The 19,197-nt window shown below is 47.8% G+C and overlaps 1 protein-coding gene across 1 annotated transcript in view; it reads right to left on the bottom strand.

Annotated features, from left to right (window-relative positions):
* Positions 1-421: 421 nt before the first annotated feature.
* The window catches only part of NDC80 (NDC80 kinetochore complex component), a 42,968-nt gene continuing 24,192 nt past the window's right edge, over positions 422-19,197 (bottom strand). Inside the window, exons 6-17 of the mRNA XM_063956836.1 lie at positions 13,390-13,492; positions 12,099-12,185; positions 11,609-11,702; positions 11,403-11,509; positions 11,136-11,280; positions 8,943-9,148; positions 7,220-7,372; positions 6,715-6,804; positions 6,489-6,581; positions 6,283-6,413; positions 5,932-6,034; positions 422-742 (exon numbers count right to left, since the gene is read on the bottom strand). Coding sequence (XP_063812906.1) covers positions 602-742; positions 5,932-6,034; positions 6,283-6,413; positions 6,489-6,581; positions 6,715-6,804; positions 7,220-7,372; positions 8,943-9,148; positions 11,136-11,280; positions 11,403-11,509; positions 11,609-11,702; positions 12,099-12,185; positions 13,390-13,492 — 1,453 coding nt within the window. The 3' untranslated portion in view covers positions 422-601. The remainder of the gene's footprint in view (positions 743-5,931; positions 6,035-6,282; positions 6,414-6,488; positions 6,582-6,714; positions 6,805-7,219; positions 7,373-8,942; positions 9,149-11,135; positions 11,281-11,402; positions 11,510-11,608; positions 11,703-12,098; positions 12,186-13,389; positions 13,493-19,197) is intronic.

Here is a 19,197-nt window from a genome sequence, read left to right as displayed (position 1 = left end):
AAAGTTTACACACCATGTGCGTGTCCCTGCAAGGTACTTTATGGCAGCCGGCATCCCCACTGTAAGTATAGCGGGCAAGGAAGGATGGGGGGTAGGTAAGGCTGTGGGGAAAGATTTAGGGTTAGACACCCCCGGGAGGTGGTTAGAGTTAGGCTACAGAAAGGGCGGGTTTGGGGGTAGGGGATAACATACTTACCTCGCCCTGTCAGGATTTCAAACTTTGGGATGCCGGCGTCGGTAGTGTGACCGCTGGCATCCAGTGCGCCGGTCAAACACAATGGACTTAGATCACTTTCTTGTTTCGGCCACACGGTTTATGTAGTTTGTAAGGCGCTGCAGACCCCTTGCGGCGCCATATAAAGGATAATCGTATTACTAACAAGAGTGCTGTATAAATAGAGTGGGGAAAAACAAAACCACATTTTAACATCACTTAGTGAATATGCTTTATTAATTTAACAATAACAAAAACATTAAAATGCACAAACGTAACATTGAAACGGTAACGTGTTACTCTAAAATCCTGTACAGTTCTATACATTAAATAACAGGCGCAGAGGAAGTAGCGCACAAATAAGCAGTGTGACCGGTACAAGGGAGTTTACTTGCTGGGGGGAGCGCTTAAGCCTTTGGCCTTTTCTTTATACTTTTCCAGTAGCTCTCGCAGATCCACCAACAGATCTTCCTTCAGGAACTCCCCGTACTCTCTCTCAGTCTTCAGCCGCTTCTCCTCCAGGTATTTCTGAAAGACAGTAAATAAACCCCCTCTGAGTAGAAACTGTTGCCCATAGCAACCTGAAATTCTATACACTCCCAATAGTGAACTATAGAAAATGACTGCCGCAATCTGATTGGCTGCTACAAATAAAATTTTCTACAGTTACCGGACGACCTATTGGCTCCACCAGATGCCCCATTGCTACAAGCACCTCACTGGGGTGGTCACAAGCTGTGGCCCCAATCAGCTGGTCTGTGTATAAATCACATTACTGTAGGAGAAGACGCTGCCTCCTTCCCACCAATCACAGCATTAGAACATCCAGACAACCGCCAACAGGAGGTCAGTGAAATGGGTCCTGTACGATATTGCCTTGTACTTCCTCCCCTAGCTGCTTCACAGGAACACTAAACACAACCCACAAGCTGCCTTCCCTATAAAGGCTGCCAGTATCATTCATAAAGAACAAGATTTTAAATGGTAATTAAATGCTTCACGCTATATACCGGTATGTTGGGGGGGGCAAACTTCCTGCAGGAATCGCTTCTATAAAGTAACGCCACCCCCTGTGTTCTGTTCTGCAGGGAATTCTCATTAGTTTTCTAACAAAGCCCCACAGGGCAGGACCAGAACAAACCAACATGGAATACAAAAACACACACCTGATGGAAAAAAATAGACTTCTCTAAACATAAACAGGGAACCAAGGGAGTAAAAGGGTGGAACTCTGTGTCCTCCAGTGCAATCACACAAAAAGATTTTGTTCCTCAATCTTACACCTATGATAATCAGCTCTTTTGCCAAGCAGGGTCTTGTTCAGCAGTAGCCGAGGGTACACAGTAACAACAGAATCAGGCAACGCCATACACAAACCCACTTCTATAGTACACTAACCAGCCAGGCTTTGCACTTATATTTTTAGGTGAATCCCGCAGATATATATATATATTTTCCATCGGGAGTCTTCCATCTTCCTATACGATAGGGAAAGGACCAAATACCATATATTAATGGGGTTCTCTTGCCCTTTACTTTCACCGTTTATTAGTGCTGACCTTCAGTATCGGCTGATACTCTGCTAACTCTACAATACAACATTTATAAACCATAAGAGAAGAGGACTGAGGCCATTACGGACATCCGAAGCAAACTTCCTCACTGGGGACATCTAGAACCGTAGCCTGGATGTACATACAAGGTAATACTCACTCTAGCAGCTTATGTAAAGTCAGTGTTTAATTTAGACCATCAGAAAATCTGGGTTTCCCAGCATTGGCGACTCAGAAGAGACTAGAGGGTTTGGAGAGGTGTAGAATGCTTACAGGCTACAATATCAGGTTTTGCAGGTGGCCCAGCCAGGATCCTAGGGCCCCATTCTGATTTGGAATTACAGAAAAAAAAAAAAAAAACACACACCACACCAGCAATTTACTTAATTTTTCTATGCAGCATAAATACCAGCTGCTTTCGCATGTATCCTATCATCTGTGGGCAGCTTTATTTTTACACTGCAAAATAGATTTCAGTTTGGACACACCCCACCCAGATCTTACACTCCGCACACGATACACCTGCCCCCCTGCAGTTCAGCAGGGTGTTACCCAGGTGGTAAGTGACCACTGCAGCAAGAAAACCGCTGTATCCTGCCCTAGGGGAACCAAATCTCAGCAGGATGGGGACATAGTAGAAAGGGGAGCTTAAGAAATTTGAGTGCTAATATCCTGAAGGTGGTCCTGTATTCCCATGGTCCATTGTCCCTGAGCTCGGGGGTCCTGAGAAGTATATGACCATACCTTGAGAGTACTAGAGATACTTGCCATTACTTTCACACTTACAGTGCAGCTCCTAAGCTATTGTTCTCTGTTATCAGCAGGTGAGCAGTGGCTGGCTATAGAATCCTTCCACTGCAGCCACTATCAGAGAGCCTGCTGTGTGCAAGTAGAACTCTGTAAAGTGACATAGGGCGTTGTTCTAGGTTTCCTCAAGCTGCTATGAATGATTTACAATTTGCCAAGTGTCATGTCACTACCATAGCAACCACAGTCACACGACATGATGTAGAGAACATAGCTTTATAATGACCAATACTCAATATGCATGTTCATGGCACAATCCTTCTCCCCATTGTGTGACCACCAAGGAGCTTCCGGACTGAGAGCAGGATACTCGCTACTGAACGCAGTGAGAGCGTTCCAGAGGAGACACCGGGGTATATGCAATTCACGGCGAATCGCGGCAATTTTTCGCCGTTTTTTAATTCGACTCAATTCGCCAGGTGAATTCCGGCAGGTGGCTGCCGGAATTCACCATATTCAATGAAAAACGGATTCGCCAGAATCGCGGGCGAAAATCGGCCGATTTTGCCGCGATTTTAAAAAACGGGAAAAACCCGGAAAAAAAAAATGGCGTGGGGTCCCCCCTCCAAAGCATAACCAGCCTCGGGCTCTTCGAGCTGGTCCTGGTTCTAAAAATGCAGGGGAAAAATTGGGCAGGGATCCCCCGTATTTTTAAAACCAGCACCGGGCTCTGCGCCTGGTGCCAAAAATACAGGGGACAAAAAGAGTAGGGGTCCCCCGTATTTTTAACACCAGCATCGGGCTCCACTAGCTGGACAGATAATGCCACAGCCGGGGGTCACTTTTATGCCGTGCCCTGCGGCCGTGGCATTAAATATCCAACTAATCACCCCTGGCCGGGGTACCCTGGAGGAGTGGGGACCCCTACAATCAAGGGGTCCCCCCCCCCCCAGCCACCCAAGGGCCAGGGGTGAAGCCCGAGGCTGTCCCCCCCCCATCCAATGGGCTGCGGATGGGGGGGCTGATAGCCTTTTGTGATAATAAAAATATATTGTTTTTTCCAGTAGTACTACAAGTCCCAGCAAGCCTCCCCCGCAAGCTGGTACTTGGAGAACCACAAGTACCAGCATGCGGGAGAAAAACGGGCCCGCTGGTACCTGTAGTACTACTGGAAAAAAAATACCCAAATAAAAACAGTACACACACACCTTGATAGTAAAACTTTATTACACACTACCGACACACACATACTTACCTATGTTGACACGCCGACTGCCACGGTCTCCGACGATCCGAGGTACCTGTGAAAAAATTATACTCACCTTCCAGCGTCCAGAGGTAAATCCAGGTCCAGAGATAATCCACGTACTTGGCAAAAAACTGAAGTCCCTTCAGCCAATCAGGAAGCGCTACTTCCGTGGCGCTCACCTGATTGGCTGTGCGCTGTCTGTGCTGTGACAGCGCATCGCAAAGCCGCTCCATTACTTTCAATGGTGGGAACTTTGCGGGTAGCGGGGGGGTTAACCCGCGGTCAGCGGCTGACCGGCGGGTGACCTCACCGCTAGCCGCTAAGTTCCCACCATTGAATATAATGGACGGAGCTGTGCGATGCGCTGTCTGAGTTCAGACAGCGCACAGCCAATCAGGTGAGCGCAACGAAGTTGCGCTTCCTGATTGGCTTTAGAGACCTTTATGTGACAGCTGTCACTGACCGGTCTCATTCGTGGAAAGGGGTCTCATGTGTCAGCATGGGACCCCTTTCAGTCCGGTATGGAGCGGGTGTTCGCTTTGTTTTTTTGCCAAGTACGTGGATGTATCTCTGGACCATGGCTGAGGTGAGTATATTGAACTTTTCTTTTCAGGTATCCGTGGATTCTACATGGAGAAGAGGACCGATGTTGGCGTGTGAACATAGGTAAGTATGTGTGTGTCGACGTATGAAATAAAGTTTTACTGTCGACGGTGTGTGTGTCCTGTTTTTATTTGGGTATTTTTTTCCCAGTAGTACTACAGGTACCAGCGGGCCCGTTTTTCTCCCGCATGCTGGTACTTGTGGTTCTCCAAGTACCAGCTTGCGGGGGAGGCTTGCTGGGACTTGTAGTACTACTGGAAAAAACAATATCTTTTTATTATCACAAAAGGCTATCAGCCCCCCCATCCGCAGCCCATTGGATGGGGGGGGACAGCCTCGGGCTTCACCCCTGGCCCTTGGGTGGCTGGGGGGGGGGGGGGACCCCTTGATTGAAGGGGTCCCCACTCCCCCAGGGTACCCCGGCCAGGGGTGACTAGTTGGATATTTAATGCCACGGCCGCAGGGCACGGCATAAAAGTGACCCCCGGCTGTGGCATTATCTGTCCAGCTAGTGGAGCCCGATGCTGGTGTTAAAAATATGGGGGACCCCTGCTCGTTTTGTCCCCCGTATTTTTGGCACCAGCACCAGGCGCAGAGCCCGGTGCTGGTTTTAAAAATACGGGGGATCCCCTGTCAATTTTTTCCCCGCATTTTTAGAACCAGGACCAGCTCGAAGAGCCCGAGGCTGGTTATGCTTTGGAGGGGGGACCCCACGCCATTTTTTTTAAGGATTTTACCGTTCCAGCAATAAAAAAAAAAAAAAAAAAAAAAAAAAAAATATTTTTAAAAAATATATAAATAATATTTGTGCCCCCCCCCCCCCCCCCAAAAAAAGTACCTAATCCCTTCTAATATAAATAGATCTGCTATTCCTAAAAAAAAAAAACACCAAAAAAAACATGTTTAAAATTTTTTTTATTGTTTTCACCCTCCAAAGTGTGGCGGATTGAAAATGACGAATTTGCTGTCTAAAAGCACTGCTGTCGAATTTCCAAACTTGAATTGAATATGCTTTGGTCAAATTGCAGCACTTGTATCATTGCAGAAAAGTCGAATTTGCAAAAATTCGAATTTCAAAAAGTCGAATTTTGAAAGTACGTTTTTTGGTCGGAAAGCACTGAATTGCATAGGCAAATTTTTTTTTTGGTCGAAAATGACCCGAAATTCGACAATTTCGGGAATTCGACCGCAATTGCATATACCCCACCGTATCTTTTACTGGAGGCCGTATGCATCGAGGGAGGACTGAGTTATGGGAGAACATACAGGCTGCAAAACTTGTTTAAAATGAGAAGTCCATGTTGGACGGTAGCTTTAAAATTAAGCTCCTGAAAGGTTCCATCTGTAACTGGTAGTGTTCGCCCCTCTTCTAGATAAGGGAACTTGTCTTTTTGATATATTGAATAATACTAATTTACTGGTGTCTCCGTCAATCTTTATGGATGGGGAGACAGCACCGTGTTTGCACCAGGTCCCCACCAGATGTGTGACCCGGCTGCTGCTGCTCTGTCTGTCCGTGCACCAAGTCCTCACAATGTCCTAGCGTTGTGAGAGTGGTCCCTTACCTCTATCGCCGCTATGTGAGAAGCCACCGCCGTCACCACTCGTGCCAGCTTACTCGCCACTTGTCTCATCTCCTCTTCAGTCTGGTGCTCAACAAGCTGCAGCCTGAGGAGACAAGAGAACATATCAGACTACGTGTGCACATGATCATGGTTTGGGGTCACCTCACCCACCTCTGGTCGAAGTCTTTACCAAGCATGCACTCTGTTTCCCAGGCAGGTAACGCCCCCTGGTATTATTGCACATGGGGTATGAGTCTTCATCATTATCTATCCTCCAGTCATACGAGACATAACCCTGTTTCAGTGGCGGCTGAACATACAGTGATCCCCATCCGCCGTTACATTACTCACTCCTGTTGGGCCTTCTCAAGCTCCTTCATGGCCTCCTCCAGGCTTTTGTTAACGCCAGACTCCAGCAGTTGCCGATGTTTCTCCAAAGACGCGATTTCTGCGGCCCATCTCTTCTCCTCCTCGTCAGCTTCCTGAGAGCAGGACATAGGTCAGAAGGTAAAATATGGCCGCACCCTGCACCTGCTGTACCCTGGCCGAGGGCTCACCTCTACTTTCTGAAGATGAAGTTCATCCAGTTTCTGAGCCTCCTCCTTGTGACACTTCACTTCATTTCTCTTCTCTGCTATCAGAGAATTCAACTAAGGGACAAAAAAACAAACAAACCCACAGGTTTCCTTTAGTCGCTGGTGACAGTCAGCGTCGGAGTTATATCCCCTTTCCCTCCGGGGAATCACACTACATATGTAGCTAGATGCGGCATCTGGGTCTCACCTGTTCCAACAGGTCTTCCGACTCCATCTGTTTGTTGGTGGCATGTGCAATCTGTCCTTCCAGCTGCGTTAGGATCTCCAATAATGGAAGCTGTGTCGGAAATATATTAAGAAAAAAAAAAAGTAATAAATAAAATGTCACAACCTACACCAGGCTTATTTACTTAAAAATTTCAATTCAGACACGCCCCGGCTCATCATGTAGACCTCAGTGGCCCTGATGAAGTTCAATCCAAGCTGAGAACCTAATCCTGGTCAACCTACACCACCATGAGGAATTTGGTGGAACTAGCCACAAAACTCTGGCTGTGCATACCGACACTTTCATAGTTTAATATATATATATATATATATAAAAAAAAAAAAAAAAAAACATACGTCAATTTACACAAAGAATAAAAATCTGAACACAAACAGTAAAACAAACCCTCCGTGTATATATAGCCAGATAATTACTACAGATAAACCAGACAGATGGGGGTGTGAAGCTCACTAAAAGCCCTTACGTTGATCTTGTTCCTACAGCGGTTTAAGCTGCCCTGATCGCTGTCCAGAGTCCACTCGATCTGGAAATCATGTCCGTTCGCATTCTCCGCCGTGGACGGAATTAGCCGCACTTTCCGAGCCACCTTGTGAAACTCCGCTATCTGTGTCTCCACCTATAGAAGGAAGAGGCAGTTTAGGATTAAGAACAGTGTCCATCTTGCTATTCATTGATGATTTATGTCTCCTCTATGCCTATCATTTTGGATATGATTAATGTCTATGGCCACTTCTCCGGGCTCAAAATAAATTGGGACAAATCCAATATCACTCCACTTAATGGTCCAATCCCGGTGGCACCATTGGTCCACGTCCCACTCGGGTGGGAGGACTCTTTCAAGTATCTGGGTATATGGGTGTCGAACGACCCCCGTACTTATGTCTCGCTTAACATTATGCCGCTGATTGTTTATCTCCGTTCAAAGGTTAAGGTTTGGGGGACTTTGCCTCTGACTACTACTGGTAGGGTCAACTTAGTAAAAATGGTGTATCTACCTAAGCTCCTCTATGTCCTTCAGCAGTCACTTATATATATAGGCTTGAAAATATTCAGGCAAATTGACAGCTTACTGTCTTCCTTGATTTGGGCTAGCAGGAGAGCACGGTTGAGGCTTGACACCTTGTCCAGACCAAGATCGGCAGGGGGCTTAGCCCTCCCTATTTTTAACTTTTACTACTACGCAGCGCAATTAGCACATATTTGGGAGTGGGTGACGGGCTCCGATGGCCTCTCTATACACTCTGCGGGAGTATCCTGAGGGCACGCTGTTACAGATGTTACTCTGTGGGAATGTTAAATTATCTAAGGTCCCTATAATAAAACAGGCCACTCTCGTATGGAAGCAGGTACATGCTGCCCTGCGGGGCCAGGGTATAGACCCGGACACTCCATTGGATAATGTCCTTGGTTTCCCGGAATTGTCATCGCTCCAAATTAGGGCGGTGTGGGGCAGTTGGGGGGTAACATCCCTGGGGCATTTGTATAATGGCGATATATTGAAGTCCTTTCAGCAGCTCCAGCGGGACTATAATGTACCCTCCTTTTACTTCTATCGATATTTACAATTGAGACATGCAATTAATGTACAGTTCTCTAATACCCCCCCGATGATTCTAGACTCCCCAGTTAAGTTACTGTTAAACCCTGAATATAGTTCTGTTTAAAGAATTAACTTCTCTACGGCGCCTTATGTGACACGGAGATATTAACATGGGAACACCACTAAGGGGTATATTCAAAAGACGGCAGTTTTCGACTTAAGGTCGAATCCTGATTCGACCTATTCAATATATCCGTACATTTTTCGACAAGTCGATGAATTCGAAAAGCATGTGGATCAGCGGAATAGCTGCCGATCCACGTGCTTGTGTCAAAAACGGGGGTCAAAATTTTGGCCCCCTTTTCGAGCATATCAGTCAGACATCAAAAGATGCGGACCCAGAGGAGGAGAGCCGCACGAAGACGGGTGACTGCCGCGGGCAGCCAGAGGAGATCAGCGCTACAGTAGCGCTGCAGCAGGATGTTACACAGCTGCGCCTCCCCCCCCAAAATGCATGTCGGAATGGATCCAACGCCAATTGAATATACCCTTAAATCTTTATAAAGATATTAGACCATTAGTTACGGTGGTCACGAAGCGGAATTAGGGTAGGTTATACGGGTGTCTGTAGGGATACCGGCCTTACCGATTCTTTGATTTTGGCGAATTTCAGCTCCTCGCTCCATAGATGCTGTTTGTCATTATCCAGCTCTTTGGTCAGTTTGGTGATGGTCTCTTGTAGCTCCGTTTCCTCATACTTTATCCTTTCTATATCTGCTACAGAGTATTTCTGGTTGTCCAGGATGTTCTTCAGCCGCAGGTTCTCCTGCTTTATGGCCTCACGTTCCAGCTCTGGAGACAGATACAGATCTCAGTAATTACAGAAGGAAAACCCTCATCAGGTGCAACCTGGGATCAGCACTGGCGAGTCGTGAGGAAAGCGCGCTCTGCGGGCAACAAAAATAACTAAGACCTAGGTATTAGAAAAGCGATGAGCCTCCCCATATTATATTAGATAATGGCGTCACACTGGGACAATAGCAAAACATTTTGGAGAGAGGAACGACAAGTTACATTCTATTTATATCGCTGATGTTCTAAAGGAAGCTCTAAAGCCCCACGGTCCAGTCTCCCCAAGTTGGATGTCTGAAAATGAGTTAATCATGGACCTGAAAAGGCACGATTGTGGCCTGATCTATATACTACTACATAAATGTGGTCATTATTCCCCAAACTACAAGATAACAAGACTCAAAGCAAGTAAGTAGACAAGGTATGTTTCTTATAGGAAACACAGCACATCAAAGGGGATGCAGTTATGTAACCGATGGTCAGTTGAACGCCGCTCACAATAGCGACGCAGAAACCCTCCCCCTCACAGTCCTTAGTCGACACCCATAGAGTGGGAACAGGAACCTGTGGCGAGCGCAGTGAGCCCGCAAGGGCCTTCGTTGCGTGCTTCCCCCCCCCCCCCCCCCCTCCTCCAAGGACCTAAAAAGCAGGGATCCTGGCTTCTGTATGGTGACTGCCGGTCACGTGAACCCAACCCCATAATAGAGTTACTCTCCCCAATTGGTGTTTGTGTTGCCTCAGTATACATGTATAACCAGTTACACAATGGTGGTCATTCAGAGTTGTTCGCTCGCTAGCTGTTTTTAACAGCCGTGCAAACGCTATGCCGCCGCCCACTAGGAGTGTATGTTAGCTTAGCGGAAGTGCGAACGAAAGGATCGCAGAGCGGCTACAAAATAATTTTGAGCAGTTTCAGAGTAGCTCCAGACCTACTCCTAGCTTGCGATCACTTCAGACCATTCAGTTCCTGTTTTGACGTCACAAACACGCCCTGCGTTCGGCTAGCCATGCCTGCGTTTTTTCGAACACTCCCTGAAAACGGTCAGTTGACACCCAGAAACGCCCACTTCATGTCAATCACTCTGCGGCCAGCAGTGCGACTGAAAAGCTTCGCTAGAGCCTGTGTGAAACTGCATCGGCAGTTGTGAAAAGAACGTGGCGCATGCGCAGAAGTGCCGCTTTTTTGCCTGAATGTTGCGCTGCGACCAACTCGGAATGACCCCCAATGTGTGTCATCCTATGTGTATGTACGTCCTACCAAATTTAGCGGACCCAATGTCTGTCTTCTACAATCTAGTGGATACGTTATAACAAAGATCTAACTCCTTACTAGAAGTGCTTTTCTATAAAGGGCAATAAAACTGTAGGACAGTTCCGCACACCAGCACATCTTTTGGGAAAGGAAGAGACCTTTAATAAAGGAAAGTATTTTAAAATTGGTCAGTTCTTTGGGCTCAATATTCCACTGAATAAGTCCACACATTGTAGCAGACCACAGGCAGTATTGGATTTATATTTCTGCATGTCAGTTTATCAAGATTTTTATTCTAGAAGCATTAGGAGTTTTGACACATTAAACTAAAATGTAATAAGGTCCTGTCTGTGTGATCTTAAATTTTTTTATTTTTTTTTAAATGTCACGTTTCGTTTCATTAATAGTCCATTCATGCAATTGTTTAGTTTTGACACCTGCTTGAGAAAAAGCAGAGTAACTGTAGTACCTAAAAAGTGATTGAACCCAAGCAGTGGCAGTACTCAGTGTTTTGCAGCCGTGTGACATAGGTTGGCTGATCTTTTTCAGACCGTATGTACTCTTATTCTTTCACACAGTCACATGTGCAGGTGTTTTTGGTCCACACACCATGACATTCACAGATATTTGCGCAAACTGTTTTTGAGACGGTGACATCACTAAGAAAGGAATGGACGTTACTCTGAAGCACACAAGCCTATACACACACACACATCCAGACGGAGTTACACATACCCAAAGCGTCAACCTCTTCGCTGATGCTGCTGACCCGCTGGTCTAGTAACACTGAATGAGACTCCATCTCCGTCAGGTAGTTCTGGTATTTTTGCATATCCGCCTGCAGCAACATCTTCATCTTTCTCTTGGAGGCCAGAGGGTCCTGAAAGCACAAACCTATTTACCCGTTGTTCCCCACATCCAGCATAAGGCGTCTAGATGCACCCCAAGAGACGTAGAGGGGACACAGGGGGTGGGGGACCCCGGGGCACATCAGACACGTACCGGTTCACTCTCCTTTTCTTTCTCTAGTCGATCAATTTCCTCCATTAGCCTCCGCGACTCGACCTGCAGCGACTCCTGATGAGATTCATCCACAGCGTACAAATCCTCTGTCAGGACACACAGGAGTGAATTAGAGGCCCGGGGTCACGGAGCGGAGCCCTCTTACACAGCGTACAGCGTGGACACCAGATGTAACGGCCACTTACTGAGTTTGGAACACACTTCCGAGTCATTGTCCTCAAATGTATCCCGACCCTCCATGAACTGATCATAGCATCTGACAGCGTAATCCAGGAACACCTGCAAGGACAGGACAGCATTTCCAGTCATCTCTATGTGTAACAACGTTTACTTCATTGTACGCTACCCAAATGTCAGAAGGAGGAGGAAAGGAAACCATTTCCTTCCCTGACGCATGGTCACTAGTCCCAGATCCCACAAGGTGCGGCCTCCATGTCTCACACCCTGGCACGCTCACTCCACTCCGGAGATGCTGTCCCATAACATTGATTTACTTTGATTTCCCTCTTATAGGATAAGTTATCTGCATTACACTGACTTTTAGGACAAACCCATCACATTCCCCCTCACACTATGGATCAGCGCAGAGGATATCGCTAGAGAGGGGCGTTGCAGCACTCCAGGTATTATACGCTCCATGTTATTATATCATAGCCGTCTCAGAGAGGTCCTTACCTGGTTGAAGTCAATTTCATTTTCGCTCTGTGCTCCCAACTGTGGCTCCTCGAACACCCGCTCCTCAGCCCTCTGCGCACAGCAAAACTGCCAACAGAGAGCAGGGTCAGGTGGGTGAATGGTAGAGAGTAAGCGTCCTGTGTGATCAGGCTCTGATCGGTGCCAGTGATAGGGTTACAGGAAAGCAGCAGCCACATTTGGTCATGAACATTATAAAAGGAGGAGATACTTAATAGCCTACATGCTAGTCGCTTCTGCTCAGTGTGTACAGAACATCGATGCTGTGTGTAATAAGACAGCAAGGTCTGATTCACAATACACAACACAGACGCAAAGATCTTCCTTACACTCTATGCAGACAGACAGTATATACATAGAATTTCTCTTCATAGTGGGGGAAGAGGGCTGCAGGTGTGCACAGAAGGCACCAGGGGGCAGCAGAGTCTCCGAGTCATATTGGGGTAAGTGGAACAGCCACCTGAGTACATACAGTAACAGGAGACCTCTGCCGGAGCAGACAGGTGAGAACTAGGCAGACACATGTATGGAGCCACCACCACAAGGTAAGAGGTTTAGTCACCGGGTGACTGAGGCTATGGTAAGCCTCCGTAGAATGGAGGAAACCATCGCACCGTTCAGCAAGAAGAAATGATGTCATGTAAATAGGGACAAGAGAATTATTAATAGCACCCAGATAGACCAATGCCAGCCCCAGAGGAGAGGACGGGTTACTTGCAGGCGGCGAGGAATAATGGAGCATACGACAGCCAGCTACAGGTACTAATGAAATGACATGGCCCCCTAGTGGCGTAAATGAATAACGGTTCTGGACCTGCTGTCTCCTGTCACTTGTGGTGCTTACTAGGGTTCCTCTCAGTGCAAAAATAATGCCAGTATAGGGGTTGCAGTTATCACAGGACTCTATGGGGAGGATACTGCCATGAGGACCGTATGTTATAACAGATGAATATAATAAAAGGAGGTAAAGAATATATACACCAGTTACGTTTGTCCTATAATCTGGGCCTTTGCTGATAGGAACCTGGCATATTGTGTATATTAGTGATCGGCTGCTGCAGAACAGAGAAGACACATGATCACGAAATGCACAAAGTGTACAAGTCTATATAGTTGTTATACATTTCTCTGTCTCCGGCACAAACAACATAATATTCAGCCCATCAACTCCCTAGGAATGAGTGACATCACTGAGCGATGGTTCTGCCCACAATATGGCCGCATCCACCGTCCCAGACGTTCATTCATCGAGAAGCAATGAATGAGAACTTACCTTGACACTGTCTATTAACCAGACCAGGGCAGCAACTATCTGTGGCCACGTGTGGGGGGCACCGACTGTGTACATGGAGCTTTTTGACAAAGCAAATGGGTATCTGGGGTAAGAGATGAACAGTCATGTTATTATCCAGTCTGTCCTCCTGATGCATCATTTCTTATACTGCGTCATTCCTTTCCTCTGGCTCCTGCAGGGCAAGGCTGGTAGCCAGGCTCTATGGACACTTTGCGATCCTGCTAGTGATGAATCCGAGGACGTCTACAGACAGGGGAAACTAAAAACGCGCACTCTAAGGGGCATTTGCCACAAAAAAAACAAAAGTGCAAATGCACTTGTGAGGTTTTCACGGTTACCAGAGGCGGATTGCACGGTCTGGTGGCTAGAATTGTGCAGATGTAAGGGATCTCCTTGCTGAGTATCACTTAGGCGCCAGGTGCGCAAATAGGGGAGCCAAAAAAAAATAAGAATTTACTCACCAGTAATTCTATTTCTCGTAGTCCGTAGTGGATGCTGGGAACTCCGTAAGGACCATGGGGAATAGCGGGCTCCGAAGGAGGCTGGGCACTCTAGAAAGATTTAGGACTACCTGGTGTGCACTGGCTCCTCCCACTATGACCCTCCTCCAAGCCTCAGTTAGGACACCGTGCCCGGACGAGCAGACATAATAAGGAAGGATTTTGAATCCCGGGTAAGACTCATACCAGCCACACCAATCACACCGTACAACTCGTGATACTATATCCAGTTTGACAGTATGAAAACAACTGAGCCTCTCAACAATAACCCTTTAGTTAAACAATAACTATGTACAAGTATTGCAGATAAACCGCACTTGGGATGGGCGCCCAGCATCCACTACGGACTACGAGAAATAGAATTACCGGTAAGTAAATTCTTATTTTCTCTGACGTCCTAGTGGATGCTGGGAACTCCGTAAGGACCATGGGGATTATACCAAAGACCCAAACGGGCGGGAGAGTGCGGATGTCTCTGCAGCACCGAATGAGAGAACTCCAGGTCCTCCTCAGCCAGGGTATCAAATTTGTAGAATTTTGCAAACGTGTTTGCCCCTGACCAAGTAGCTGCTCGGCAAAGTTGTAAAGCCGAGACCCCTTGGGCAGCCGCCCAAGATGAGCCCACCTTCCTTGTGGAATGGGCATTTACAGATTTTGGCTGTGGCATGCCTGCCACAGAATGTGCAAGCTGAATTGTACTACAAATCCAGCGAGCAATAGACTGCTTAGAAGCAGGAACACCCAGCTTGTTGGGTGCATACAGGATAAACAGCGAGTCAGATTTTCTGACTCCAGCCGTCCTGGAAACATATATTTTCAGGGCCCTGACAACGTCTAGCAACTTGGAGTCCTCCAAATCCTTAGTAGCCGCAGGCACCACAATAGGCTGGTTCAGGTGAAACGCTGACACCACCTTAGGGAGAAACTGGGGACGAGTCCTCAATTCTGCCCTATCCATATGGAAAATCAGATAAGGGCTTTTACATGATAAAGCCGCCAATTCTGACACTCGCCTGGCTGAAGCCAAGGCCAATAACATGACCACTTTCCACGTGAGATATTTCAGATCCACGGTTTTTAGTGGCTCAAACCAGTGTGATTTTAAGAAACTCAACATCACGTTGAGATCCCAAGGTGCCACAGGAGGCACAAATGGGGGCTGAATATGCAGCACTCCTTTCACAAATGTCTGAACTTCAGGTACTGAAGCTAGTTCTTTTTGAAAGAAAATCGACAGAGCCGAGATCTGTACTTTAATGGAGCCTAGTTTTAGGCCCATATTCACTCCTGCTTGCAGGAAATGCAGAAATCGACCTAATTGAAATTCCTCTGTTGGGGCCTTTTTGGCCTCGCACCATGCAACATATTTCCGCCATATGCGGTGATAATGCTTTGCCGTAACATCTTTCCTGGCCTTAATAAGCGTAGGAATGACTTCTTCCGGAATACCCTTTTCCTTTAGGATCCGGTGTTCAACCGCCATGCCGTCAAACGCAGCCGCGGTAAGTCTTGGAACAGACAGGGCCCCTGTTGTAGCAGGTCCTGTCTGAGCGGTAGAGGCCACGGGTCCTCTGAGAGCATCTCTTGAAGTTCCGGGTACCACGCTCGTCTTGGCCAATCCGGAACCACGAGAATGGTGTTTACTCCTCGCTTTCTTATTATTCTCAATACCTTTGGTATGAGAGGCAGAGGAGGGAACACATAAACCGACTGGTACACCCACGGTGTCACTAGAGCGTCCACAGCTATCGCCTGAGGGTCCCTTGACCTGGCGCAATATCTTTTTAACTTTTTGTTGAGGCGGGACGCCATCATGTCCACCTGTGGTTTTTCCCAACGGTTTACCAGCATCTGGAAGACTTCTGGATGAAGTCCCCACTCTCCCGGGTGGAGGTCGTGTCTGCTGAGGAAGTCTGCTTCCCAGTTGTCCACTCCCGGAATGAACACTGCTGACAGTGCTAGTACATGATTCTCCGCCCATCGGAGAATTCTTGTGGCTTCCGCCATCGCCATCCTGCTTCTTGTGCCGCCCTGTCGATTTACATGGGCGACTGCCGTGATGTTGTCTGACTGGATCAGCACCGGCTGGTGTAGGAGCAGGGATTTTGCTTGACTTAGGGCATTGTAGATGGCCCTTAGTTCCAGAATATTTATGTGAAGGGAAGTCTCCTGACTCGACCATAGTCCTTGGAAGTTTCTTCCCTGTGTGACTGCCCCCCAGCCTCGAAGGCTGGCATCCGTGGTCACCAGGACCGAGTCCTGTATGCCGAACCTGCGGCCCTCTAGAAGATGGGCACTCTGCAGCCACCACAGTAGAGACACCCTGGTTCTTGGAGACAGGGTTATTAAGCGATGCATCTGAAGATGCGATCCGGACCACTGGTCCAACAGGTCCCACTGAAAGATTCTGGCATGGAACCTGCCGAAGGGAATTGCTTCGTAAGAAGCCACCATCTTTCCCAGGACCCGTGTGCAGCGATGCACTGATACCTGTTTTGGTTTCAGGAGGTCTCTGACTAGAGATGACAACTCCCTGGCTTTCTCCTCCGGGAGAAACACTTTTTTCTGGACTGTATCCAGAATCATACCCAGGAACAGTAGTCGTGTCGTCGGGACCAGCTGTGACTTTGGGATATTCAGAATCCAGCCGTGCTGGTGCAGCACCTCCTGAGATAGTGCTACTCCCACCAACAACTGTTCCTTGGACCTCGCTTTTATTAGGAGATCGTCCAAGTATGGGATAATTAAAACTCCCTTTTTTCGAAGGAGTATCATCATTTCCGCCATCACCTTGGTAAATACCCTCGGTGCCGTGGACAGTCCAAACGGCAGCGTCTGGAATTGGTAATGGCAATCCTGTACCACAAATCTGAGGTACTCCTGGTGAGGATGGTAAATGGGGACATGCAAGTAAGCATCCTTGATGTCCAGGGATACCATGTAATCCCCCTCGTCCAGGCTCGCAATAACCGCCCTGAGCGATTCCATCTTGAACTTGAATTTTTTTATGTATGTGTTCAAGGATTTCAAATTTAAAATGGGTCTCACCGAACCGTCCGGTTTCGGTACCACAAATAGTGTGGAATAGTAACCCCGGCCTTGTTGAAGTAGGGGTACCTTGATTATCACCTGCTGGGAATACAGCTTGTGAATTGCCGCTAGCACCGCCTCCCTGTCTGAGGGAGCAATCGGCAAGGCAGATTTTAGGAACCGGTGGGGTGGAGACACCTCGAATTCCAGTTTGTACCCCTGAGATACTATTTGAAGGATCCAGGGATCCACCTGTGAGCGAGCCCACTGATCGCTGAAATTCTTGAGGCGGCCCCCCACGGTACCTGGCTCCGCCTGTGGAGCCCCACCGTCATGCGGCGGACTTGGAAGAAGAAGCGGGGGAGGACTTTTGCTCCTGGGAACCTGCTGTTTGTTGCAGTCTTTTTCCCCTACCTCTGCCTCTGGACAGAAAGGACCCGCCTTTTCCACGCCTGTTTTTCTGGGTCCGAAAGGACTGAACCTGATAAAACGGCGCCTTCTTAGGCTGTGAGGGGACATGGGGTAAAAATGCTGACTTCCCAGACGTTGCTGTGGAAACTAGGTCCGAGAGACCATCCCCAAATAATTCCTCACCCTTATATGGTAACACTTCCATGTGCTTTTTTGAATCTGCATCTCCTATCCACTGGCGAGTCCATAAGCCTCTCCTAGCAGAAATGGACAATGCACTTACTTTAGATGCCAGTCGGCAGATTTCCCTTTGTGCATCTCTCATATATAAGACTGAGTCTTTTATATGGTCTATGGTTAACAGGATCGTGTCTCTGTCTAATGTGTCAATATTTTCTGACAGTTTATCTGACCACGCAGCGGCAGCACTGCACATCCAAGCTGACGCAATAGCTGGCCTAAGTATATGCCTGTGTGTGTATATACAGACTTCAGGATCGCCTCCTGCTTTCTATCAGCAGGTTCCTTGAGGGCGGCCGTATCCGGAGACGGTAGTGCCACCTTTTTAGACAAACGTGTGAGCGCTTTATCCACTCTAGGGGGTGTTTCCCAACGTGACCTATCCTCTGGCGGGAAAGGGAACGCCATTAGTACCTTCTTAGGAATTACCAATTTTTTATCAGGGAAAGCCCACGCTTCTTCACACACTTCATTTAATTCATCTGATGGGGGAAAAACTACGGGTAGTTTTTTCTCTCCAAACATAATACCCTTTTTAGTGGTACCAGTAGTTATATCAGAAATGTTTAACACCTCTTTCATTGCCTCAATCATGCAGTGAATGGCCTTAGTGGGCATCAGGTTTGACTCATCGTCGTCGACACTGGTGTCAGTATCCGTGTCGACATCTGGGTCTGCTTGAGGTAGCGGGCGTTTTAGAGCCCCTGACGACCCATGCGACGCCTGGGCAGGCACGAGCTGAGAAGTCGGCTGTCCCACATTTGGCATGTCGTCGATTTTCTTATATAAGGAGTCTATACGTGCACTCATTACTTTCCATAAGCCCATCCACTCAGGTGTCTGCCCCGCAGGGGGTGACATCCCTTCTAAAGGCATCTGCTCCGCCTCCACATCATTATCCTCATCAAACATGTCGACACAGCCGTACCGACACACCGCACACACACAAGGAATGCTCCGAATGAGGACAGGACCCACAAAAGCCCTTTGGGGGGACAGAGTGAGAGTATGCCAGCACACACCAGAGCGCTATATAATGCAGGGACTAACTAAGTTATGTCCCCTATAGCTGCTTTTTATATTATATATGTATTGCGCCCAAATTTAGTGCCCCCCCTCTCTGTTTTTACCCTGTTCTGAAGTGTAGACTGCAGGGGAGAGCCAGGGAGCTTCCTTCCAGCGGATCTGTGAAGGAGAAATGGCGCCAGTGTGTCTGAGGGAGATAGCTCCGCCCCTTTTCCGCGGCCTATTCTCTCGTTTTTTTCTGGATTCTGGCAGGGGAATATACCACATATATAGCCTCTAGGGCTATATATTGTGGTATTTTTGCCAGCCAAGGTGTTTTTATTGCAGCTCAGGGCGCCCCCCCCCAAGCGCCCTGCACCCTCAGTGACCGGAGTGTGAAGTGTGCATGAGGAGCAATGGCGCACAGCTGCAGTGCTGTGCGCTACCTTGGTGAAGACCGATGTCTTCTGCCGCCGATTTTCCGGACCTCTTCTTGCTCCTGGCTCTGTAAGGGGGACGGCGGCGCGGCTCCGGGACCGAACACCAAGGACTGGGCCTGCGGTCGATCCCTCTGGAGCTAATGGTGTCCAGTAGCCTAAGA

Source organism: Pseudophryne corroboree, chromosome 2 (assembly GCF_028390025.1).
Source record: "Pseudophryne corroboree isolate aPseCor3 chromosome 2, aPseCor3.hap2, whole genome shotgun sequence".
Classification (NCBI taxonomy): domain Eukaryota; kingdom Metazoa; phylum Chordata; class Amphibia; order Anura; family Myobatrachidae; genus Pseudophryne; species Pseudophryne corroboree.
The sequence above is the reverse complement of the archived record's forward strand: the minus strand, read 5'-3'. Positions and strand labels throughout refer to the sequence as shown.